Source organism: Microcaecilia unicolor, chromosome 1 (assembly GCF_901765095.1).
Source record: "Microcaecilia unicolor chromosome 1, aMicUni1.1, whole genome shotgun sequence".
NCBI classification, from domain to species: domain Eukaryota; kingdom Metazoa; phylum Chordata; class Amphibia; order Gymnophiona; family Siphonopidae; genus Microcaecilia; species Microcaecilia unicolor.
In genome coordinates this window covers 219,772,715-219,799,329 of record NC_044031.1, presented here as the reverse complement: position 1 = coordinate 219,799,329, position 26,615 = coordinate 219,772,715, and the positions used below count along the sequence as shown (strand labels likewise).

The window sequence follows — 26,615 nt, the reverse complement described above, 5'->3', positions numbered from 1 at the left end:
TCTCTGTCCTCCCCTCATGTGCATCTCCTTCCTGTCTTCTCTCCCCTCCATGTCCTGCATTTCTCCTGCCCTCCCCTCCATTCATCCATGTTCAGCAACTCTCCTCTCGCCCCTGCCTTCCCTCCATCCATCCATGTCCAGCAAATCTTCTTTCTTCCCTGCCTTCTCCTCCATTTATATCCAGCAATTCTCCTCTCTCCCCTGCCCTCCCCTCCATGTCCAGCAATTTCTCCTTTCTCTCCTATCCTCCCATCCATATCCAGCGATTCTCCTCTGCCCTCGCCTTCCATCCATGTCCAGCGATTCTCCTCTGCCCTCCCCTCCTTGTCCAGTGATTTCTCCCCTCCCCTCCCATCCATATCCAGCGATTCTCCCCTGCCCTCCCTACTACTACTACTATTTAGCATTTCTATAGCGTTACAAAGTGAACGCAGCGCTCAGTGGCATGCTGGTAAATTTTTAACAACAGGCTCTCTCCCCGGTCCAACTCGGCGCCCCCCACATCCACCACTGCGCCCCCCCCCCCCAAATTGCAGAGCTGGCTATAGCCGGGGGGGGGGGGGGGGGGCAATGCATTACCCTCTCCAGGAAAAAAACATTAAATGATCCCAGGTTCCAATCTAATTCATGTTTAATGTGGGATAAAATGCCATAAATAAGTAAATAAATATAATCTTTTAATGTTGAGCACCTGATTCTCAAAGTGAACATATTCCAAACACTATAATGAAAATAAAATGATTTTTTTTCTTTGTTGTCTGGTGACTGTTTTTCTGATCATGCTGGCCCAGTATCCGATTCTGCTGCTATCTGTCTTCTTAACTCCGTTTCCAGGGCTTCCTTTACATTTATTTCTTTCCTTTCCTCCTTTCTTCTTCATTTCTGGTCCTTAGCTTCTGCCTATTTTCTTCATCCATGTGCAGTTTTTCTCCTCTCTTCCTTTTCCCTCATCTCATCTCCTTCCTCACTCTTCTCTCCCCTCCATCCATGTCCAGCATTTCTTCTCTCTCCCCTCCTCTCCCCTGCATGCACCCATGTCCAGCAGTGACCCTCCTCTCCCCTGCCCTGCATGCACCCATGTCCAGCATTGACCCTCCTCTCCCCTGCCCTGCATGCACCCATACCCAGCGACCCTCCTCTGCCCTGCCCTGTACCCATGTCCAGCAGTGACCCTCCTCTCCCCTGCCCTGCATGCACCCATACCCAGCGACCCCCTCCATCCACCCATGCCCAGCAGCGACTCCCTTTTCCCCCAGAGGGGGGGAGGAGGGAGGGAGGAGAGCCAGAGCCGGCTCGCAATTTTCAACAACCGGCTCTTGCAAGCCAGTGCGAGTCGGCTCCAGCACACCACTGGCAGCACTGCACAAACATAGAAGACAGACAGTCCCTGCTCAAAGAGCTTACAATCTAGTAAACAAAAAATAAAGCAAACAAATCAATTAATGTGTAGAGGAAAGAGGAGAGGAGGGTAGGTGGAGGCGAGAGGAAAAAGGAGAGGAGGGTAGGTGGAGGCGAGTGGATACAAGTGGTTAAGAGTCAAAAGCAATGTTAAAGAGGTGGGCTTTCAATCTAGATTTAAAGATGGTCAAGGATGGGGCAAGACGTAGGGGCTAAGGAAGTCTATTCCAGGCATAAGGCGCAGCAAGACAGAAGGAGTGAAGTCTGGAGTTGGCAGTAGCGGAGAAGGGAACAGATACGATCGTAGAAGTCTGCTTGACTTCCATGCCTGCTATACAGGATTCTCTGTGGCAAGTTATTGATACTTTGAGCCACAGATATATTTTTCTACAACAGTAGAATCCACCACTAGCATAGCAGGAATGACTGAGTCAAGGGGGAAAGGGGGCCCTGAGTAGGTGTAGATAGTGAGGAGCCTCCTATGGGACTCACCTAAGATATCAGGAAGGTCCCTGGTACGGACTAGTATTTTGATGACTAAGGATCTTATTGTTGGCTCCTGCTTATCTAGAGATGTTTCTGTTGGCCAGAACTGCTATCTAGGAAAGAGTCAGGCCTGGTACTTGCAGGTGTTTTATCAGTGTTTATTGGTTAAAACATATTAAACGTAAAACAGTTTTTTCTGTGTAATTGTGTGCTTGGCTTTTTTTTTTTTTTAATGACAGCAGTCCACCAGTCATATAAACTCTCCCTCTTCCCCGTCTTAACTTGAGCATATTAGTTTTACTACAGAATTGATGCACATTGCACAGCTGTGGGAATAAAGGAACTTTTCTGCATGTTCAGCATACCCTTCAACTTTTTCATGCAAAGTCTATGATTGGTGCTTTCTGACGATGTCACTGATATGTGCGACTGTTGAATTGCTTTCTCCAGAGAGCACCCATTTTAGGTAAACACTTTCAATTTTTGTACTTGGGTTAACAGATGTTCCATCAGCTGTAGGAAATTTGCTTGTAAGGCCCACTCCAATCAAACTGTAATGTAACATAGTAGATGATGGCAAATAAAAACCTGTATAGTCCATCCAGTCTGCCCAACAAGGTAAACTCATAGCATGAGGTATGATGAGATCCTACATATTTATATTTGATCTTGATTTGTCCTTGCCATTTTCAGGGCATAGACCATAGAAGTCTCCCTGGCACTGACCTTGTACTCCAATTTCTGAAGTTATCATCGAAGTACCACTTCAGCCCATCCAAATGTGTCAACCTACAATCAGGGCACAGATCGTAGAAGTCTGCTTGACTTCCATGCCTGCTATACAGGATTCCTTTGTGTTTATCCCTTACATTTTTGAATTCCGTTACCATTTTCATCACCACCACATCCCACGGGAGGACATTCCAGGTATCTACCACTCTCTCTGTGAAAAAGTACTTCCTGATATTATTCCTGAGTCAGCTCCCTGCAACCTCAGTTCTTTTCCTCTAGTTCTACTACCATCCCGTCTTTGGAGATTTTTGTTTGAAGATTGATATCTTTCAAATATTTGAATGAATTATTTCACCCCTGTCTCTTCTTTCCTCCATAGTATACATGTTGAGGTCCTCAAGTCTATCCTCATATGTTTTGTGTCACAAACACCATACCATTTTGGTCGCTTTTCTCTGAACCGCGTCAAGTCTTTTTACATCCTTTGCAAGATACAGCCTCCAAAACTGAACACAATACGCCAAGTGGGGCCACACGAATTACTTGTACAGGGGCATCAAGAACTATACCCATTTCTATCCAGCCTAGCATCAGGGCTGACACAACCCAGTAAGCGTGGTAAGCGTGGCAGGGGGGTGCCGACCTCTGGAGGGCACCACAAGCTATGCACACCGGTGCCGGGAGAGGTCCTCACGATCATGCAGGCACACTCTCCAAAGTTCCAACAGAAGACTTTAGGGAAAAAAAACAACAAAGCAAGGAGTCATCACAGGATTGATAACAAACAGATACCTGCATTGTTCATAAAATTCATAAGCACCACCACCACAAACATGCATACTCCTTAGCACAGTTCTTACTCCCTCTTCCAAATACTGAGGGCAAGTTCAGTACTGCCTTTTATCTGTTTCTGCTGAGAGAGAGAGAGAGAGAGAGAGAGAGAGAGAGAGCTAGGAATAGGATGACTTGCTCCATTGCGTGCACACAAAGTTGCATATGGAGGTTATGATGAGGTATCAGCAAGATTCCACAAGCGTGTGAACCCTGACATACTAGGCCATTCACAGTTTTAGTGAACTACTTATAAATATAAGATTTTATACCTGTACAGATTTCCTGTGTAAAAAATATTATGTGGACACTTAAATGTTTTGGTGAATGAATCCCTCAACCTGCTAATATGCCTGAGAGTCTAGTTTGGCGTTTTCTAAAGCTTTAGTAACATCTAACTATTTTTATTTAAACATATCTTAACTTCCTTCAAACAAAATTTCTTAATATGATTTTTTTCAGCAGGATGAATATAAAGCCTTGGGATCCGCCCGCAGAGTATTATCACTAAGAACTCTCAAAACCAATAGATAAAACATCAACATTATCAAGAAAACAAGAGTGGCAAGCATAGCTTGTGTAAAAATGTGTTTGAAGGTTTGTAGCTTACCCTCACATTAACAACATAACTTAACAAAAAACAGAGAAAGACATTTGGTCTAGCAGTATTAAATTTTCTCTTCTTTAGTAGGCTAGTTATCTGAGGTAGCATTTTGTGCTACCATCCACCAAAACAAGTCTAATTAACTCTGCCATGCCTAAAAGACTGCTAATGAACTACCTTGTTTTCCACATTCTCCAAAAATATATATATCACTTATCAAATTATACAGAATTTAAAAAAGAATTGTTTGAATCTAAATGTTGCTTTTTCACTTCAATTCAGTTGACAGGAATTCACAAGAGACGTAATCTGATCAATCTGCAAACCCTAAAAATAGCTTGTGAATTTTCAGCTATAACAAAACCTCCCTTTAACTGCTGATGACAGATTAGTTAGGTAATATTGTTAGAAAAGTAAACTAAGAGCTTGAAAAAAGTATCAGTTTATATATGAGAAAGAAGAATGCAGAACACTAAATTCTAAAGGGCAGTTTCTTTTTTTCTTTATCAGCTCAGTTTTGAACAATATCTCTTACAGTAAAAGAACAAATGAGCACAAACTGGATTTATTATACATATCTCCAAAACAGGTCTGAGAATATTCAAGTGATATGCATGGCAAAAAAACTCTCTAGATATTTCAAATTTTAACATGATAATTTGGATTTAACATATTAGGGAGTTCACTATTGGGTCCTTTTACTAAGCAGAGGTAAGTACTAACATCTACTTACCACAGCTTAAAAGGTCTTACTGCAGGGCACACTGAGGTGTCCTGTGGTAAATTTCAAGTGTGTGCGCGCTACCCAAGTGCTAAAATATATTTTTTATTTTTTTGGCAGAGGGGGCATGTCTAAGGGGCAGAGAGTGGGCATTTATGTGCTAATCAGTTAATGCCAACGCGTTGATTAGCATGTGAGCCCTTATCAACTACAAAATAGGTGGTGGTAAAGGCTCCCGCGCTAATTTTTGTTAATGGCTGTACGCCAATGGCAATATAAGCACATGGCCGTTAATTCAGAAAATGAAAAATCAGCCATTTTCTGGCTGCAGTAGAAATAGCTTTAAGTGCACAAAAAATACCTGCATGAGGGTATGCTAGGGCAGCTTTGTAAAAGAACCCCTATATCTTTTTTATTTGTTTTTTTTTTTATAGTTAAGTATGGTATATCCATCCATCTCAGCACAGGATTTTAACATTTTAAAGTGAAGAATGCTGCCAGAGCAGCTGACACAAGGGTGCAACCTTGGGTTGCCTTGAAAACTGAACTTTGCATTCTCTTCTTTCCCTTTAGGGGTTATCTTTGAAGTTGCTGCTGCTATCTGCACCTTAGATATTGATAGCAGTCCCCCTCTATTGTTCTCCTGTAGAAGAATTGTTTTCTATAGGGAAAGGAAAGTTTCCTTGACAAGGTGAACTGATCTGCTGTGGCAAACAACAAGTTTTAGAGGCAGAGTACTGGTACTTTATGTCTTTTACTGTCACCTTGAAAAAAAAAATTTCACCAGGGCACAGAACATCAGCTAGCCTGTCATGCAAATCCTCCAGATTTAGTGGGTGAAGTGCACTTCAGGCAGGCGGACCCAGGCCCATCCCCTCCCTACCTGTTGTGGTGGTAAATGTGAGCCCTTCAAAACCAATCCGAAATCCACTGTACCCACATGTAGGTGCCCCCCTTTACCCCTTAGGGCTATGGTAGTGGTGTACAGTTTGGGGAGTGGGTTTTGGGTGGAGGGGGTTGGGGGGCTCAGCACACAAGGTAAAGGAGCTATGCACCTGGGAGCAATTTCTGAAGTCCACTGCAGTACCTCCTAGGGTGCCCGGTTGGTGTCCTAGCATGTGAGGGGGACCAGTGCACTACAAATACTGGCTCCTCCCACGACCAAATGCCTTTGATTTGGTTGTTTTTGAGATGGGCGTCCTCGGTTTCCATTATCGCCGAAAACCGGGGATGACCATCTCTAAGGTCAACCTAAATTTCATGATTTGGGCGTCCCTGACCGTATTATTGAAACGAAAGATGGACGTCCATCTTGTTTCGTTAATACAGATTGCCCTGCCCCTTTACGGGGCCGTCCTGCGAGGACACCCTCATGAAAACTTCGATTATGCCCCTCCACGTCATACTTTGTATTGTTATTTGAATATTTTTACTGTTGTAATTGCCTATTGCTCATGTTTGATTTATTCTTACTATACACCACCTTAAGTGAATTCCTTCAAAAAGGTGGTAAATAAATATTAATAAATAAATAATAAAAAGGCAGCTTTAGTCTTACAGATGGTTTAATTTGTATTTACACTGATGAAACTGCTATAATTCTTGGGAATATTTAGGGCCCTGTTTACTAAGGTGCGCTAGAATTTTTAGCGTATGCACAAAATTATCGTGTGTTGTGTAGGCGCCCATAGGACTATTGTAGGTGCCTACACAGTTGGCGCGCACGCTAAAAGCACTAACACGCCTCTAGCGCAGCTTAGTAAACAGGGTCCTTAGATTTAAAGAAGAAAAGTTAGTTTGTAGCTGAATTTGATTGTTGTATCAAACTGAATGTGATTGTTTTACCAAACTGTGTCATCACTTGCCCCTCCTAGAGAACTATTTTGATAGAGGATTTGGCTGACCCACCCTTCCCAGAGTTTTCTACTCATATATAAACAACACAAAAATCATTAACATTACTCCTAAGTCATATACAGGCAATATTGCAGACTGTTAACCCTATCATAGTGCACCAGTTCATACCCATTCCAACCAATCAAGATGACTTTTATTCTGTGTAATAATTGTGGTGCACACCACCTGGAGGCTTAAGGCTTGCACTATCTGTCTTCAGCTTGCAATTACAAACAGGAACTCTGCAAACTCAAGCAGGAATTGGATGTAATTAAAGCAGCTTCTATCACTGCACAGAATCAGACCAATTTCTCACCACTGCCTCAAATAATAAAACTACCTAAGAACAGATGGATCACAGTAGGCTCAGGTAGACTACAACATATATTTATTTATTTATTATATTTGTATCCCGCACTTTCCCACTAAAAGCAGGCTCAATGCGGCTTATATAGTAATAGGTAACACAGAATTTTGTTATGTAAAGTAGGAAATTAAATATAATATAATAGAAGGATGGATGGGTAGTAAATGGATGGGTAGGTAGGTAGAGAGAGGTGATAGAGAGAGGAGGGTAAGGTGGGAGATAGATTCTGGGTCAATGTCGTTTTCTCTTCAGTATATATAAGGTAGATGGGTTCATGAGATTAATCTGGGTCTTTTGGGTAGGCTTGTTTGAATAGATGGGTTTTTAGTACTTTTCTGAATGGTAGGTGGTCATGGATTGCTCGGATAGGTCTAGGGAGAGCGTTCCATGGACGGCTGCCCAGGAAGGAGAAATTGGATCCATAATAAGTTTTGTACTTGAGACCTTTACAGCTGGGGTAGTGCAGGTTGAGGTACTTTCGTGAGGATACAGACATATTTCTTGCTGGAAGGTCTACCAAATTTATCATATAGTTCGGAGATTTTCCGTGTATTATCTTGTGGATTAAAGTCTGGGCTTTGAAATTGATACGTTCTTTGATTGGGAACCAGTGCAGTCTTGCACGGAGAGGAGTTGCACTCTCAAAACATGATCTGCCAAAGATGAGTCTTCCTGCTGTATTTTGGGCGGTCTGAAGTTTTTTTTAGGATATAGGCTTTGCAGCCTAAGAAAATACTGTTGCAGTAATCAGCATGGGTAAGTACCGTGGATTGCACTAAATTCTGGAATGTTTTCTGGGGTAGATATGGTTTTACGCGTTTTAATATCCACATCATTGTGAACATTTTCTTTGTGGTGGATGTGGCGTGATTGTCGAGGGAGAGGTGGCTGTCTAGTGTCACTCCAAGAATTTTCAGGTTTTCAGAAATGGGGATTGTAGTGCCGGAGATGGTGAGATTAGATGGGGGAAATTGTGGAGTGCTGAGATGAAAGGATTAGGCACTGTGTTTTTTCTTTGTTCAATTTCATCCTAAAGGCGTTGGCCCAGGAGGTTAAGATGTTCATGCCCATGGATATTCTATCAGAGATTTCTGTTAGGTTTGATTTAAAGGGAATGAATATAGTAACACCATCAGCATAAATGAAAGGGTTTAGACCATGTCTGAATAGGGCTTTGGCTAGTGGGATCATCATTAGATTGAAGAGTATCGGCGATAAAGGGGATCCTTGAGGTACTCCTCAGATAGGTGACCAGGGGGGTGAGATATCAGTGGGTGATTTAATTTGATAGGAGCTTGAGGTGATGAATCATTTTATCCAGTTAATAATGTTACCGCCGATTCCAAGTTTGTCCAATAGTTTGGTTAGTATGTTGTGATCTACCATGTCAAATGCACTGGATAAGTCAAATTGTAGGAGGAGGATGCTGTTTCCAAATGCAATTTCTTGTCTGAATTTGGATATTAGGGTGAGTAGGACAGTTTCTGTGCTGTGGGCTGGACGGAAGCCCGATTGTGACTCATGTAGAATGGAGAATTTTTGTATGTAGTCGTTGATTTGAGAGGTCACCCTGTTTTCCATCAATTTAATTAGTAGAGGAATGGAGGCGATGGGGCGGTAGTTGGTGACATCGCTCGCTGGTTTCTTAGGATTTTTTTGGTATTGGTGTAAGCAGTATCTTGTCATGTTCAGTGGCACAGAAGCATCCACCCTCACAATTGTTGCCCCTACAGAATTCTGTTGCTCCGTTACAGCAATGTGATGCTCCAGAAAACAGAACTGAGGTGGAACAAAAAGCAATGAAGGTGTCCCAAGAGAAAAGACACCCCCCAAAGTACTAATAAAGAATCTCATACCAGAAAAACGTTGCTGCAAGGGGAATCTATTATCAGAGGCATTAACTTTGGAACACAGTTCAAGGGGCCCAGCAAACTGAAATGCCTTCCAGGCTCCTCAGCTACCAGGAGTACTAGGCAAATACTGACTATAATCAGAGAAGAAACTAACACTGATGTTGTTATGCACCTGGGAACAAATGACCTGGCCAATAATACCCCACTTGCAGTGCAGAGAGCTTTTCAGGAGCTGGGTGGGAGAGGTTTTAACCTTTGGAACAAACAGCATCTTTTTCTGAAGTACTACCTACTTTTGGCAAGGAAGAGAAAAGTTTATAAAATACCGAGAATTTCAATAGGTGACTCAAAGTCTGGTGTCATCAAGAAGGATTTAGGTACATAGGATGATGGGGAAATACATGGAAAAACAAAAGACTATATTGTAACAACGGGCTGCATCTCACTGTGGCAGGGAAAAAAAATCCTTGGTGAGAAATTCAGACAATATATTTCTAGACGTTTAAACTAGAAGGCAGGGGTGGCATATGGAGGCAGGTCACTTGCAGTGGTGACCCCAAGCTAAAGACAAGATATGACAGTAGTAAAGAAAGCAATGAAAACAAGAATCTTAGCAAATCATTTCTTACCAACACAGCAGGAAGTGAGACCAAACAAAAAACTAAACAAAAGATGAGAGATGAGACTGCCACTGAAATGTAGCTGGAAAGTGATGACCACAAATGCCTGCAGTCTAAGCAATAAAGTTCATGATCTGCAAGCCCTGATGTTAGAGTCAGACTTAGACATTGTCGCTATCATGGAGACAAGGTTCAATTATTTTTATGAACGGGATGCAAACATACCAGGCTACAATCTATTTAGGAAGGACAGAGATGGCCGTAAAGGTGGAGGAGTAGCTCCATATGTGAGAAACGATATCACAGCGACTGAAATGCCAGAGGCCTGGGAAAGGAAGACGCGATATGGATCACCTTGAAAAGAGATAATGGAACCTCTGTCCACATGGGTGTTATCTACAGACCGCCGACACAATCGGAGGAACTAGATCAAGATCTGGTTACAGATATCCAAAAGTTGGGAAAGAAAAGAGAGGTGCTGTTGCTGGGAAATTTTAACCTGCCAGATGCAGATTGGAAATTTCCATCTGCAGAACTGGAAAGACGTAGAGAGATCATGATGCCTTTCAAAGTGCTCTGCTCAGACAAATGGTGACAGAACCCGTGATGCTGGATCTGGTGCTCAGAAATGGGGAAAGTGCATCTAATGTTCGAGTGGGTGCCCACCTGGGCAGCAGTGACCATTAAACAATTTGGTTTGATATAACAGCTAAAGTGGAGGGCAGCCACTCAAAACTCAAAGTCCTGGATTTCAAACATGCTGGCTTTAGTAAACTGGGGGATTACCTGAAGAAACAGCTGATAAGCTGGGAGGATATAAGAGAAGTGGAAAGGCAGTGGTCCAGGCTGAAAGCAGCTATAAACAAGGCTACTAACCTTTATGTAAGGAAAGTACATAAAAGCAAGAGAAAAAGGAAACCGATATGGTTCTCCAAGCAAGTGGCTGAGAAGATAAAAGCTAAGGAGCTGGTGTTCATGCGGTACAGAAAAACTCAAGAAGAGCACAGAGAGGAATACCGGATGAAACTGAAAGAAGCCAGGAGAGATATATGTCGGTGAAAGCACAAGCGAAAGAACAAATGGCTAGAAATATAAGGAGAGGCGACAAGAATTTTTTCAGGTATATTAGTGAAAGAAGGAAGACTAAAAATGGAATTGTGAGACTGAAATATGCTGTGAACCGCTATATGGATAATGAAGAGGAAAAAGCAAACATGCTAAACAAATACTCTGTTATGTGCTCATGGAAGAAAATCCTGAAGCAGAACCACAATTGACTGGCAAAGATACATATGAGAATGGAGTGGATATAGCTCCGTTCATGGAAGAAAGTGTCTATGAACAACTTGAAAATTTAAAGGTGGACAAAGCCATGAGACCAGACGGGATTCATCCCAGGATATTGAGGGAGCTCAGTTTTTGCTGATCCTCTTAAAGATTTGTTTAATAAATCCTTGGAGAAGGGGGAGGATCCAGGGGATTGGAGAAGAGCGGTTGTGGTCCCTTTTCACAACGGTGGTGACAGAGAAGAAGCTGGAAAATACAGGCCAGTAAGCCTCATTTCGGTTATTGAAAAAGTAATGGAAGCGATGCTGAAGAAAAGGATAGTGAATTTCCTGGAATCCAATAGATTACAAGATCTGAGACAGCACAGTTTTGCCAAAGGTAAATCATGCCAATTGAATCTGATTGAATTTTTTGACTGGGTGACCAGAGAATTGGATCCAGGACGTGCATTAGATGTAATCTACTTGTACTAGCCGTTGAGCCCGTGAAAACGGGCTACTTTTGGAATGGGGGGGCTTCCGAGCCCCCCCCCCCCCCGGAGTCGCCGCCGCCCCTCCACCCGGCCCGAGCAGCACTGTAAACTTACATCAGCACGCAGTAGCAGGCACATCAGCAAAGCTGTCGTCGGGGCGGGCTTCCTTCTCTGCCTGTGTCCCGCCCTCGTGTGACGTAACGTTGGCGAGGGCGGGACAAAGGCAGAGAAGGAAGCCCAACGGCAGCTTTGCTGATGTGCCTGCTGCTGCGTGGTGATGGAAGTTCACCGTGCTCGGGCCAGATGGAGGGGCGGCGGCAACTCCAGGGGAGGGGGAGCGGTTCCGACGTCTGCAGCATGCCAGTAGAGACTTCCCTCTCTGTCCCGCCCCCATCATCACGTCTTGAAGCGGGGGCGGGGCAGAGAGGGAAGTCTCTACTGCGCATTTGCGAGTGAGTACGGTCACTCACCGTTTATATGTTTGATTTTATCAAAGCCTTTGACACAGTTCCTCATAGAAGGCTCTTGAATAAACTTGACAGGCTGAAGTTAGGACCCAAAGTGGTGAACTGGATTAGGAACTGGTTGACAGAGAGATGCCAGAGAGTGGTGGTTAATGGAATTCACTCGGAAGAAGGAAATGTGAGTAGTGGAGTGCCTCAAGGATTGGTGCTGGGGCTGATTCTGTTCAATATATTTGTGAGCGACATTTCTGAAGATTTAGAAGGTAAGGTTTGCTTTTTGCGAATGACACCAAGATTTGTAGAAGAGTGGACACTCTTGAGGGATTGAAAAACATGAAAAAGGATCTGCAAAAGTTAGAAGAATGGTGTAACATTTGGCAATTAATATTCAATGCAAAGATGTGCAGAGTGATGTGCTTAGTAAGTAGAAATCAAAGGGAGATGTACGAGTTAGTCAGTGAGAAGCTGATATGAACAGACATGGAGAAGGACCCTGGGGTGATAGTATCTGAGGATCTGAATGTGACAAAATAGTGTGACAAGGCGGTGGCCGCAGCCAGAAGGATGCTAGGCTGTATAAAGAGAGGTGTAGCTAGTGGAAGAAAGGAGGTGTTGATGCCCCTGTACAAGTCATTGGTGAGGCCCCACCTGGAGTATTGTGTGCAGTTTGGAGGCTGTATCTTGCAAAAAGATGTAAGAAGACTTGAAGTGGTCCAGAGGAAGGCAATAAAAATGATATGGGGCTTGCAACAAAAGACATATGAAAAGAGACTGGAAGACCTGAATATGTATACCCTAGAGGAGAGGAGAACAGGGGAGATATGATGTAGATATTTAAATACTTGACAGGTATTAATATAGAAACAAATATTCTCCAGAGAAGGGAAAATGAATTGAGGTTGCGGGGCGGGGGGTGGTAGTCTTAGGAATAATGTCAGAAAATTCTTTTCACGGAGAGGGTGGTTGATGCCTGGAATGCCCTTCCGAGGGAAAAGGCGGAGAAAATAAAAACTGTGGAAGAGTTTAAAAAGGCGTGGGATGAACACATAGGATCTTTAATTAGAAAATGAATGGTATAAAAAACAAAACTTAAAGGGTTGAATATGTGTTTGCATGTCAAGTGGTCCTTAGATGGCAACTCTGGCTGTATCAACTAAGGCTGGTGCTGGGCTGGCTTGTACGGTCTGAGTCCTGCATACAGCAATCTAGTTTAGGATGAGCTGGAGACAGCTTCAACGGAAACGTCAGTAATTTGGAATTTGAGGACAGTGCCAGGTTCACTTTTATGGTCTGTGCACCGCAAATGACAAAACAGATTCAGATAGGCTGGAGAGGGCTTTGATGGCAACTCCAGTAGTTGGAACATAAGGACTGAGCCGGGTGGTCTTCCATGGTCTATGTCCAAGAAACAACAAAGAAAGACAATGATCAAGTATATAATATCACATTCAATGTTGATTTAATCTTGAATTGAGAATGAATGTGACTGTTGGGCAAACTGGATGGACCATTCAGGTCTTTATCTGCCGTCAACATAGGCGCCCGGTATAAGAAGCTTGGGGAAGCTAAGCTTCCCCTGCTGCAGCAGGATGGATCAGCTGTTTCTCCCGGGAGTCCCCTGGGGGGTTTAAATTGTTGATTTACCTCCATCCTAGCTGCAGTAAAAGCCCTTCGCTAGCCTTGTGTAACCAGTTGTAGAAATTGGTTTATGGTTTAATTTGTTTACCTTACTGCTGGGAGAGCAGGGGGGTTGGCTGGAGGTGTCCTGGGTTGCCAGGGAGATATTTAACGAGGATGACTTCCTGCATGAGCAGTTCATACCAAAGAGACTTGCACTGACACCTGAGATTTTAAAAGTGCTGAAAATAAGTTTTAAAAGTATTTGTATTAAATCTAATTGCAGAATTTAGGTGCTAGGAGATGGAATTGGTATGCTATGTACTCAAATTTGTTTAAATCATATGCAAATTAGTCCGTTTTTGGGAGGTTCTCATTTGCATATTTATGGGTAAAAATTGTTGGAAATGTTTACAGCCTTAATGTTAGGGCATGGCTCTGATCAAAAATGTGAAGTTTGATCCAAAAACGAAGGGTTTATCTAGTGTTTTTGACTTAAAATTCCCATTGTGGAGTGGAGGAGTGGCCTAGTGGTTAGGGTGGTGGACTTTGGTCCTGGGGAACTGAGGAACTGAGTTTGATTCCCACTTCAGGCACAGGCAGCTCCTTGTGACTATGAGCAAGTCACTTAACCCTCGCCCCATGTAAGCCGCATTGAGCCTGCCATGCGGGGTACAAAGCGCGGGGTACAAATATAACAAAAATAAAATAAATTAGAGTGTCTGTATGTTAGTCTGCATTCAAATAGAGCTCTCTGATTGGATGAGCAGCTCCTGTTAGAAATCTGCCCGGGAACAGAGAGCAACTGAAGATTTGGACTGAGAGGACATGCAGCTTTGAGCTCCGTGTGTAAGGATTGATAAAAAGAACTGAAATTATAAAAGAGTGCCTGATTATGTGGTAAATGAGAAAATATGAGTGAAAAGAGATTGGTGGAAATTTACAAGTTTGAGGTTTCTCGATTGAGAAAAGGATCTGAATATTTCACCTGTAAGCTTTCCCTTCGTTCCCGTCAGTGTCCCGCCTTCTTCTGACGTCATTTCCTCTTTCTGCGAGGGCGGGACACTGACGGAAATGAAGGGAGGGCTTACAAGGCTAGAGACAGGCATTCACTGTGGCTGCTGCGACGGAGGAAGGGGAGTGAGAATTGTTGAGGGTGGGTATGGATGACTGGAGGGGGGCAGGGGAGCGAAGAGAATTGCTGGGTGGGTGTGGATGGCTGGAGGGGCGCAAGGGAGAGGAGAGAATCGCTGGGTGGGTGTGGATGGCTGGAGGGGGGGTAGGGGAGAGGAGAGAATCACTGGGTGGGTATGGATGGCTGGAGGGGGGCAGGGGAGTGGAGAGTTGCTGGACATGGATGGAGGAGAGGGAAGGGAGAGAGAAGAAATGCTGGACATGGATGGAGGGGATGAAAGAGTGAGGAAGGAGATGAGATGAGGGAAAAGGAAGAGAGAAAAACTGCATATGGATGAAGAAAATAGGCAGAAGCTGGATCCTGAAGAGTTATGCTAGCCCTTGCTCTCAGTAAAATACAGGCCAATGGCTCATAATAAGAGCTAGGCTTCTTAAAATCAAAATCATCTCTGATACAAAAGAGAGCTAGCTTGTAAGAATCAGAGATCACCTTTGACACAGTAACATTTTACTGTAGCAAATGCTGAAGTAAGTGCTCAGAGAGCTGACAGAGGATGGAGGGAATCTACTCTGTAGATAATGAGGAGACTGGCACCTACAAGACGTCATGAGCAAGAGTTGCTATGGTTGTGTAGAGATAGTACTGGGTCAGCTGCACCCCGGGTGAGAACATCCAAAGGAGGGGGCTAGGGAAAGTTTGGGGAAAATGCAAAGTCATCTAATAAAGAACTTCTGTCCACGTGGGTGTTGTCTACAGACCCCCCACACAATTAGAGGAACTAGATAAAGATCTGATTGCAGATATTCAAAAATTAGGAAAGAAAAAAGAGGTTCTGTTGATGGGAGATTTCAATCTGCCGGATGTAGATTGGAAGGTTCCGTCTGCCAAATCAGAAATAAGTAGAGAGATCGTAGATGCTTTCCAAAGTGCTCTGCTCAGACAGATGGTGACGGAACCCACGAGGGAGGGAGCGATGCTGGATCTGGTGCTCACAAATGGGGATAGTGTGTCAAATGTGCGAGTGTGTGCACATCTGGGAAACAGTGACCATCAAACAGTTTGGTTTGATATAACAGCTGAAGTGGAGGGCGGCCACTCTAAACTCAAAGTCCTGGATTTCAAGCGTGCTGACTTTAGTAAAATGGGGGAATACCTGAGGAAGGAGATGATGGGCTGGGAGGACGAACAGGAAGTGGAAGGGCAGTGGTCCAGGCTGAAAGAAGCAATAAATAGGGCCACAGACCTTTATGTAAGGAGAGTAAATAAAAGCAAGAGGAAAAGGAAACCAATATGGTTCTCCAAGCAAGTGGCTGAGAAAATAAAGGCTAAAGAGTTGGTGTTCCAGAAATATAGAAAATCTCAAGAAGAGGAACACGGGGAGGAATACCAGATGAAACTGAAAGAAGCCAAGAGAGAGGTACGTCTGGCGAAGGCGCAAGCGGAAGAACAAATGGCTAGAAATGTAAGGAGGGGCGACAAAAATTTCTTCAGTTATATTAGTGAAAGAAGAAGGACTAAAAAGGGAATTGTGAGACTAAAAGATACAGCGAACCGCTATGTAGATAATGATGAAGAAAAAGCCAATTTACTAAATAGATACTTTTGTTCGGTTTTCACTGAAGAAAATCCTGGAGAAGGACCGCGAGGGACTGGCAAAAGTACACCTGAGAATGGAATGGATATAGCACCGTTCACGGAAGAGAGTGTGTATCAACAACTTGGAAAGCTAAAGGTGGACAAAGCCATGGGACCGGACGGGATCCACCCCAGAATATTGAAGGAGCTCAGAGAGGTCTTGGTGGGTCCTCTTAAAGATTTGTTTAATAAATCCTTGGAGACTGGAGAGGTTCCGAGGGACTGGAGAACGGCGGAGGTGGTACCTCTTCACAAAAGTGGTGATAGGGAAGAAGCTGGAAACTACAGGCCGGTAAGCCTCACTTCGGTTATTGGAAAAGTAATGGAAGCCATGCTGAAGGAAAAGATAGTGAATTTCCTAGAAGCCAACAAGCTGCAAGATCCGAGACAACATGGTTTTACCAGAGGGAAATCGTGCCAAACGAATCTCATTGAATTCTTTGATTGGGTAACTGGAGAATTGAATCATCGACGTGCTATAGACGTAATCTACTTAGATTTTAGCAAAGCTTTTGACACGGTTCCTCACAGGAGGCTCTTAAATAAACTAGATGGGCTGAAGATAGGTCCCGAAGTGGTGAACTGGATTAGGAACTGGTGACGGACAGACGACAGAGGGTGGTGGTAAATGGAGTTCGCTCGGAGGAGGGAAAGGTGAGTAGCGGAGTGCCTCAGGGATCGGTGCTGGGGCCGATTCTGTTCAATATATTTGAGTGACATTGCTGAAGGGTTAGAAGGTAAAGTTTGCCTATTTGCGGATGATACTAAGATTTGCAACAGAGTGGACGCCCGGGAGGGAGTGGAAAGCATGAAAAGGGATCTGAGGAAGCTAGAAGAATGGTCTGAGGTTTGGCAATTAAAATTCAATGCGAAGAAATGCAAAGTGATGCATTTAGGGAGTAGAAACCCACGAGAGACTTATGTGTTAGGCGGGGAGAGTCTGATAGGTACTGAGGGGGAGAGGGATCTTGGGGTGATAGTATCCGAGGATCTGAAGGCGACGAAACAGTGTGACAGGGCGGTGGCCGTAGCGAGAAGGTTGCTAGGCTGTATAGAGAGAGGTGTGATCAGCAGAAGAAAGGAAGTGTTGAAGCCCCTGTACAAGTCGTTGGTGAGGCCCCACCTGGAGTATTGTGTTCAGTTTTGGAGGCCGTACCTTGCGAAGGATGTTAAAAAAATGGAAGCGGTGCAAAGAAAAGCTACGAGAATGGTATGGGATTTGCGTTCCAAGACGTATGAGGAGAGACTTGCTGATCTGAACATGTATACCCTGGAGGAAAGGAGGAACAGGGGTGATATGATACAGACGTTCAAATACTTGAAAGGTATTAATCCGCAAAAAAAATCTTTTCCGGAGATGGGAAGGCGGTAGAACGAGAGGACATGAAATGAGATTGAAGGGGGGCAGACTCAAAAAAGATGTCAGGAAGTATTTTTTCACAGAGAGGGTGGTGGATGCTTGGAATGCCCTCCCTCGGAAGGTGGTGGAGATGAAAACGGTAACGGAATTCAAACATGCGTGGGATATGCATAAAGGAATCCTGTGCAGTAGGAATGGATCCTCAGAAGCTTAGCTGAAATTGGGTGGCGGAGCAGGTGGGGGGAAGAGGGGTTGGTGGTTGGGAGGCTAGGATAGGGGAGGGCAGACTTATACGGTCTGTACCAGAGCCGGTGATGGGAGACGGGACTGGTGGTTGGGAGGCGGGAAATACTGCTGGGCAGACTTATACGGTCTGTGCCCTGAAAGACAGGTACAAATTCAAGATATGAGTTTATCTTGGGCAGACTAGATGGACCATGCAGGTCTTTTTCTGCCGTCATCTACTATGTTACTATGTAATAAGATGCGCTCTGAGCATATCTTGTTTATACTTAGAGCTTGATAGTATGTGAAGTCATTTTGATCAACTGATAAGGTCCAAGAACCCTGGTGACATTGAAATGAATGGGGTCAGAATTGTATATAAGCAGCAGTTTGAGGGGTATTAAATCAGACAAGAGAAGAAGAGAGCATAAGACTTCAGAAGGTCAGACAGAGATAGGACTACTACTACTACTAAAACTAAACATTTCTAGAGCGCTACTAGGGTTACGCAGCGCTGTACAAAATAGGACGTGTCGTGGACTGCTGTTCAAACCATACGAATACCTGATTTGCCTGTACTGCTATTGGTAAGATTGAAATAAACTATCTTCTTATATCCCAGCGAGTCCTACTGATTATGGAGTTCATTAATTCCTGGACTGTGTAAGAGCAGTCTGGGGGAGTATGAGGTCAGAGTAATTGGTGGGAACACGCAAATTATTTACGAGGGAGAGCCCCTGGCTTCCACTGCCCAAACGGGAGGGGCAGACCTTATACAATGCACTGGACAGTCAAGTCTGTGGAGGACCCAGCTTTTACTTACGGATGTAGGACAAGAAATAAAGAAGAAAGGCGGAAAGTAAAGAAATAAATGGAAAGGAAGCCCTGGAAATGGAGTTAAGAGGACAGATAGCAGCAGAATCGGATACTGGGCCAGCATGATCAGAAAAACAAAGTCACCAGACAACAAAGGTAGAAAAGATCATTTTATTTTCATTATAGTGTTTGGAATATGTCCGCTTTGAGAATCAGGTGCTCAACATTAAACGTTTATATTTATTTACTTATTTATGGCATTTTATCCCACATTAAACATGAATTAGGGTGTTTTGTGGCTCTACATGAGAATTGTGATGATATGATCCCTTGTTTCATATTGTTGACGGTCTGCATTTTCCGTATGGGTGGTATATTGGTGTATTAGGTTCTGCCCAGTGTAATATTTATGGTACAGTAAAGTTCTGAGTGTGTTTTTGCACAAAGTTGTGCATAGTGTTTTGCAGTTGAGCCATTGTGGTTAGTATATGCTTTGAGCAACCACTTTATTCTTTGACATATGATACATATCTAATATCTAAATTTAATAAAAGGTATTAATTGTGACTTTTATTTTTATTTATTTTTTCTGTGTGTTATCAGACAATTATGGATTTAAGCTCCACCCCTGGCCCACCCCTAACCCAGCCCCCTTTAGCCTCCCCAAACAGTTGGGCCACCGACCGCCTATGGCCGTCAACTACTATGTTACTATGATATTTACCTTGACCTTAATCTCTGTGCCAAATGACAGCAATAAACCCCTGTGTGCAGGATGAATCTTTTCCTGAACAGCCTCTCTTCTCTGCAGATCAACCTCCTACACAGACTGTCTTGGCTCAGAGAGCCCTTTAATGAGCTAACATCTGCACACAGTGCTCTCAGCGTGCAGACTGCTTTTTGTCTAACAGGTCTTTAAGTGTGGATGCTTTATGAAGAGTAGGTGACTGAATAGTATGTACTGCCATCTGTGATAAGGATCCCTGAGCCAAGGGTTGCAACACTTCAGGAGTTAGCTTTCCCTTTTTTGAAGAGTTATCTTCCTTTGATGGATGTTTCTTTCAGTGTGACTCCTTCTTTGTGCCCCTTGAGGAGAAATTATTCATTAGGAAGAAGTAATGTCAGCTTCCTCCAGAAGTGGAAAAATTGTAAGCCGGTGAAATCTCCTGATGGCTCTTTCATTCTTGCACTATTATAGATAAATGAACTATTCACAGAAGTGCCAGAAAATAACAGCTTTACATGGTTTAGCATCTACCGTCCCCGAAGGAGTTTCCAAAACAGGGTTCTTTCTCTGTTGGATGTTCAAATACAGCTTTCCAACCAAGATAAGTGGTCACTATTTATCTTTATTTTGGAGGTGCTTAATTATGTCTGCATATAAATTTGAATCATCTTCTTTATATACCAGAATTTGTATCTACAGAGTCTTCTCATTCAGTTCTTCAGAGACGCTTGGACTATGAGAAGTGCCTTACAGTTATGTGGATAGAGGAATTTATAAATATCTCCAAAAATCATTTTCAAAAAATTATGTTAAACTTTGGAGTTAAAGCGGGAGACTCATGATGCATAGAACGGTCATGTGAGCCGAATGGCGGCTTGTTTCATTGAGACTAAATGCTCTGCTGTAGGTGCAGCCTATACTGAAATTTCATATACTCCTTTAAAATATTTCCCTCTTAAACACTACTCTGAGATCAGGGCCCTGGTAATAGGTCAAGGGATTGGTTCTAGATTTTTCTTCTGTATTTTTGCCTCTTCCTGTTGAGGTTCCTTCTAACTCTGAAGTGTCTCTCCTTAGAAGGTAAGTTTTGTCATAGTTGTGCATGATAAGTACATAAGTACCTAAGTAATGCCACACTGGGAAAAGACCAAGGGTCCATCGAGCCCAGCATCCTGTCCACGACAGCGGCCAATCCAGGCCAAGGGCACCTGGCAAGTTTCCAAAACGCACAAACATTCTATACATGTTATTCCCGGAATTGTGGATTTTTCCCAAGTCCATTTAGTAGTGGTTTATGGACTTGTCCTTTAGGAAACCGTCTAACCCCTTTTTAAACTCTGCCAAGCTAACCGCCTTCACCACGTTCTCCGGCAACGAATTCCAGAGTTTAATTACACGTTGGGTGAAGAAAAACTTTCTCCGATTTGTTTTAAATTTACTACACTGTAGATTCATCGCAAGCCCCCTAGTCCTAGTATTTTTGGAAAGCATGAACAGACACTTCACATCCACCTCTTCCACTCCACTCATTATTTTATATACCTCTATCATGTCTCCCCTCAGCTGTCTCTTCTCCAAGCTGAAAAGCCCTAGCCTCCTTAGTCTTTCTTCATAGGGAAGTCGTCCCATCCCCTTTATCATTTTAGTCGCCCTTCGCTGCACCTTTTCCAATTCCACTATATCTTTCTTGAGATGCGGCGACCAGAATTGAACACAATACTCAAGGTGCGGTCGCACCATGGAGCGATACAATGGCATTATAACATCCTCACACCTGTTTTCCATACCTTTCCTAATAATACCCAACATTCTATTCGCTTTCCGAGCCACAGCAGCACACTGAGCAGAAGGTTTCAGCGTATTATCGACAACGACACCCAGATCCCTCTCTTGGTCCGTAACTCCTAATGTGGAACCTTGCATGACGTAGCTATAATTTGGGTTCTTTTTTCCCACATGCATCACCTTGCACTTGCTCACACTAAACGTCATCTGCCATTTGGCCGCCCAGTCTCCCGGTCTTGTAAGGTCCTTCTGTAATTTTTCACAATCCTGTCGCAAGTTAATGACTTTGAATAACTTTGTGTCATCAGAAAATTTAATTACCTCGCTAGTTACTCTCATCTCTAAATCATTTATAAATATATTAAAAAGCAGCGGTCCTAGCACAGACCCCTGAGGAACCCCACTAACTACCCTTCTCCATTGTGAATACTGCCCATTTAACCCCACTCTCTGTTTCCTATCCTTCAACCAGTTTTTAATCCACAATAGGACATTTCCTCCTATCCCATGACCCTCCAATTTCCTCTGTAGCCTTTCATGAGGTACCTTGTCAAACGCCTTTTGAAAATCCAGATACGCATATCAACCGGCTCCCCTTTGTCCACATGTTTGTTTACTCCTTCAAAGAACTGAAGTACATTGGTCAGGTAAGATTTCCCCACACAAAAGCTGTGCTGACTTGGTCTCAGTAATCCATGTCCTCGGATGTGCTCTGTAATTTTGTTTTTAATAATAGCCTCTACCATTTTCCCCGGCACCGACGTCAGACTCACCGGTCTATAATTTCCCAGATCTCCCCTGGAACCTTTTTTAAAAATCGGCGTTACATTGGTCACCCTCCAATCTTCCGGTACCACCCTCGATTTTAAGGATAAATTGGATATCACTAGCAGTAGCTCCGCAAGCTCATTTTTCAGTTCTATCAGTACTCTAGGATGAATACCGTCCGGTCCAGGAGATTTGCTACTCTTCAGTTTGCTGAACTGCCCCATTACGTCCTCCAGGTTTACCGTGAAGTCAGTAAGTTTCTCCGACTCGTCCGCTTGAAATATCATTTCCGACATCGGTATCCCACCCAAATCTTCCTCGGTGAAGACTGAAGCAAAGAATTCATTCAATCTCTCCGCTACGTCTTTATCTTCCTTGATCGCCCCTTTTAATATATTTATAAATGATTTAGAGATGGGAGTAACTAGCGAGGTAATTAAATTTGCTGATGACACAAAGTCGTTAACTCGCAACAGGATTGTGAAAAATTACAAGAGGACCTTACGAGACTGGGAGACTGGGCGGCTAAATGGCAGATGACGTTTAATGTGAGCAAGTGCAAGGTGATGCATGTGGGAAAAAAGAACCCGAATTATAGCTACGTCATGCAAGGTTCCACGTTAGGAGTTACAAACCAAGAAAGGGATCTGGGTGTCATCGTCGATAACACACTGAAACCTTCTGCACAGTGTGCTGCTGCGGCTAGGAAAGCGAATAGAATGTTGGGTATTATTAGGAAAGGTATGGAAAACAGGTGTGAGGATGTTATAATGCCATTGTATCGCTCCATGGTGCGACCACACCTTGAGTATTGTGTTCAATTCTTGTCGCCGCATCTCAAGAAAGATATAGTAGAAATGGAAAAGGTGCAGCGAAGGGCGACTAAAATGATAACGGAGATGGGACGACTTCCCTATGAAGAAAGACTAAGGAGGCTAGGGCTATTCAGCTTGGAGAAGAGACAACTGAGGGGAGACATGATAGAGGTATATAAAATGAGTGGAGTGGAACAGGTGGATGTGAAGCGTCTGTTCACGCTTTCCAAAAATACTAGGACTAGGGGGCATGCGATTAAACTACAGTGTAGTAAATTTAAAACAAATCGGAGAAAATGTTTCTTCACCCAACGTGTAATTAAACTCTGGAATTCATTGCCGAAAAATGTGGTGAAGGCGGTTAGCTTAGCAGAGTTTAAAAAGGGGTTGGACGGTTTCCTAAAGGACAAGTCCATAAACCACTACTAAACGGACTTGGAAAAATCCAAAATCCCAGGAATAACATGTATAGAATGTTTGTACGTTTGGGAAGCTTGCCAGGTGCCCTTGGCCTGGATTGGCCGCTGTCGTAGACAAGATGCTGGGCTCAATGGACCCTTGGTCTTTTCCCAGTATGGCATTACTTATGTACTTATGTACCCTAGCTGAGATTATATTGATATACCTTTCTGAGTTCATGTACAACTTTCTTTAAATTAGTCCCCTTATTTTCTAACTCCCGTTACTCTATCTTATCTATCTATATGTTCCATCTTTGTACAGGGTATAAGCAATCTATTGCAATGTTTTATTGTGTACTGTTTTGACATTGTAATGCAGCATAGTGTTCCATACCTTGTATTGTTATTTGAATACTTTTACTACTGTGATTGTCTAGTGCCTATTCTTGCTGTATACTGCCTTGAGTGAACTTCTTCAAAAAGGTGGTAAGTAAATCCTAATAAATAAATAAATTTACACGTTCACTTTATTTGAAGGCTAATCTGTTTTCAAATACATTGTAATCAGAATGCAGTAGTTCAAATAGTGAAACACAGAAATGTAATGTATGGGAAGGGTTATGTGTATAGAATATTCTTTAACATGTCACAGTATTTGTATCATTATAAGGGAGGAGTATTTCCCTCTCACAGCCAATAATATCACTAAAACCCCTTAAAGTTACTGCTTCTTACTAAACCAACATAATCAATGTATTATTATCTATACATTTGTAACTGTGATCACTAATGTTTGCTGTTGATACTCTTATATATGACTCGATCTGTCAGGTTATGCTTAAGTTATTTTTTCTAACCACTAAAAAGCAGACAAACCACTGACGGCCCTGTTTACTAAGCAGCGCTAAGGACATGCTAGCATTTTTTTAGCAAGCACTAACCGCTAAAGACACCTACAGGAATATACGCTCATTTTAGGTGTGCGCTAAAAACGCTAGTGCGCCTTAGTAAACAAGGTCTGTAGTGAAGATTCTCCTTGTTAAATACAAAACCCACACCCACAAAATGATCAATCAAACTGTTTCACACAAGAATGTCTGATTTATCCAACATCTGTTAACTGTGTAAATGGATATTTTTTATTAGAATAGTGAACATTCAAGTCACAACAACAACAACAAAACAGCTACTTCTTTTAATCAAACATTTCAATACACTGATTTCAGAGAATAACTATCACTTGAAAGCCATCCATTTATTTACTTATTTAAAAAATGTATATGCTGCTTTACTATGAACTAGTACCATAAAATACACAATTAAAACAATGACATACTATATATAAAATATAATTGTCAGCAAATGTCTGCCGAGTGAACTATCAGCTTGGCTCCATACGCATAGGAAAAGCCAAGTCTTAAACCCTTTGTGAAAGTCCTTATAATCCATCTCATGTTTAAGATCGGGAATCCATTCTATGGAGCTACTTAAAGTCACAAAACCTTTTCCAAATACCTACTAATATGGCTCAAGTTGCAAAACTATGGCACAGAAGACTCAAATTCAAGTCTCCTGCTTGACAGGGCCAGCTGGGGTTGGGAGCACAGTGGATGTGATTCACAAAGGCTACCACTTTATGGGGACCACATGCAAAGAAAAAATGCTAAGGGTATGTCTCAAAGGATTCTTCTCTCTAGCCCTCTTGGCTGGCAAACATACATGAGATGGAGCGAACAAATACCACAAGACACAAAAATATGTTCTAGTTAAGAACAATGAACAAATGATTACTTGAGATTACTTACTGGAAATTGCCAACTTTTACTGCCACAGCAATATGAGGGAGTTGAGCGGCCCACTTAAGTGTCACATCCTGGTATACAAGCAATATGTTATTATGGTTCCCCACCAAAGTGTTTATTGTTCCTTCAGACACTGTTGATATAAATATATTTAAGAACAGAATTTTAAAAAACCAGAAATATCTAACAGGAAAATACTTTCCCCTTTGAGGTTTATGCCGCATTTTTTATAAACCACAACATGCTGTGCATTTAAACATATTTTTAGACAAGATGTATTTAAATACTATGCAGTTATTGGCACAGACAAAATAGCCCAGTATAGAGTGAATGAGGCCCTCCCTAGCCAAGCCCTTCTTAACTAAGAGAAAAAAAATGTCCACAGTACTTAAGTTAACCTGTATGTTTCCAGCAGGACAGAAAGCAAGCACATTTTATGGTCTTATGTTTACCCATGTTACTTACATGAAGCAGGTATTTTGCATGGACAGCAAGATGCAAGTCCTTACTATTGGGGTGATGTCAACCAGTCAGAGACTTCATGAGAAAAACTTCTTCCAGCTTTTAAAGTTTTTAAAAGCTTTGAGTCGACCACGCATGTATATTCAATCCCGCACTATATCATCGAGTAGAACTCTGTAATTTTTATATTGCTTAATTTGGATACAATTCCAAATGGAGGTAGGAGGGTTTGGGGAGAATCTGTAACTTAGTATCCAGGAAGAACATTTGCTAAAGGTAAGTAACCTGATTTCTCTGAGAACAAGCAGGATGACAAGTCCTCACAATTGGGACACACTAGCTGTAGGCTGCTTTTAACAAAAGGTAGAAAAAATGGAAAAAGTAACTGTCAACAGACAGATAAAACCAGTGGTGTGCTAGAGCCGGCTCGCACCGGCTCGCAAGAGCCGGTTGTTAACTTTTCTTCTGACTTGCGAGCCGATTGTTAAAACACGCGAGCCGGCTCTCCTCCCTCTCTCCCTCCAGATCCGGTCCCTCACGTCACCGACATGACTCTTCGAATTCAAGATTACCTGCTCGCTGCCAGCGCTGACTCTCCCCCGCTGGCGCTGCCGGTTCGCGCTTTAAAAATGGCTGCCGAGACTTCCAGAGGCGGCCTCGCGAGACTTCTGCTGAAGTCTTGGAGGCCGCCCTTGTAAATCTCTGTGGCCATTTTGAAGCGCGAACCGGCAGCGCCAGCGGGGGAGAGTCAGCACTGGCAGCGGGCAGGCAAGACTGCCTGCCCTGAAGAATTCAAAGAGTCAAGTCGGTGACGTGAGGGACCGGATCTGGAGGGAGGGAGGAGAATTCGCTGAACAACTCGGGAGGGGATGGCAGGGGAGAGATGGGAGTCGCTGGGCATTTGTGGATGGAGGGGAGAGAAGGGTCGCTGGATATGGGTGCATGCAGGGCAGGGTAGAGGAGGGTCACTGCTGGACATGGGTGGATGGAGGGCAGGGGAAAGGAGGGTCACTGGGTATGGGTGCATGCAGGGCAGGGGAGAGGAGGGTCGCTGCTGGACATGGGTGGATGGAGAGGAGGGGAGAGAGAAGAAATTCTGGACATGGATGGAGGGGAGGGAAGAGTGAGGAAGGAGATGAGATGAGGGGAAAAGGAAGAGAGGAGAAAAACTGCACATGGATGAAGAAAATAGGCAGAAGCTGAGGACCAGAAATGAGGAAGAAAGGAGGAAAGGAAAGAAATAAATGTAAAGGAAGTCCTGGAAACAGAGTTAAGAGGACAGATAGCAGCAGAATCGGATACTGGGCCAGCATGATCTGAAAAACAGTCACCAGAC

At 43.2% G+C, this 26,615-nt stretch overlaps 1 protein-coding gene across 1 annotated transcript in view; it reads right to left on the bottom strand.

Moving 5' to 3' along the window:
• The window catches only part of BBS9 (Bardet-Biedl syndrome 9), a 554,781-nt gene that overhangs the window by 360,561 nt on the left and 167,605 nt on the right, over positions 1–26,615 (bottom strand). Inside the window, exon 9 of the mRNA XM_030204492.1 lies at positions 24,821–24,950. Coding sequence (XP_030060352.1) covers positions 24,821–24,950 — 130 coding nt within the window. The remainder of the gene's footprint in view (positions 1–24,820; positions 24,951–26,615) is intronic.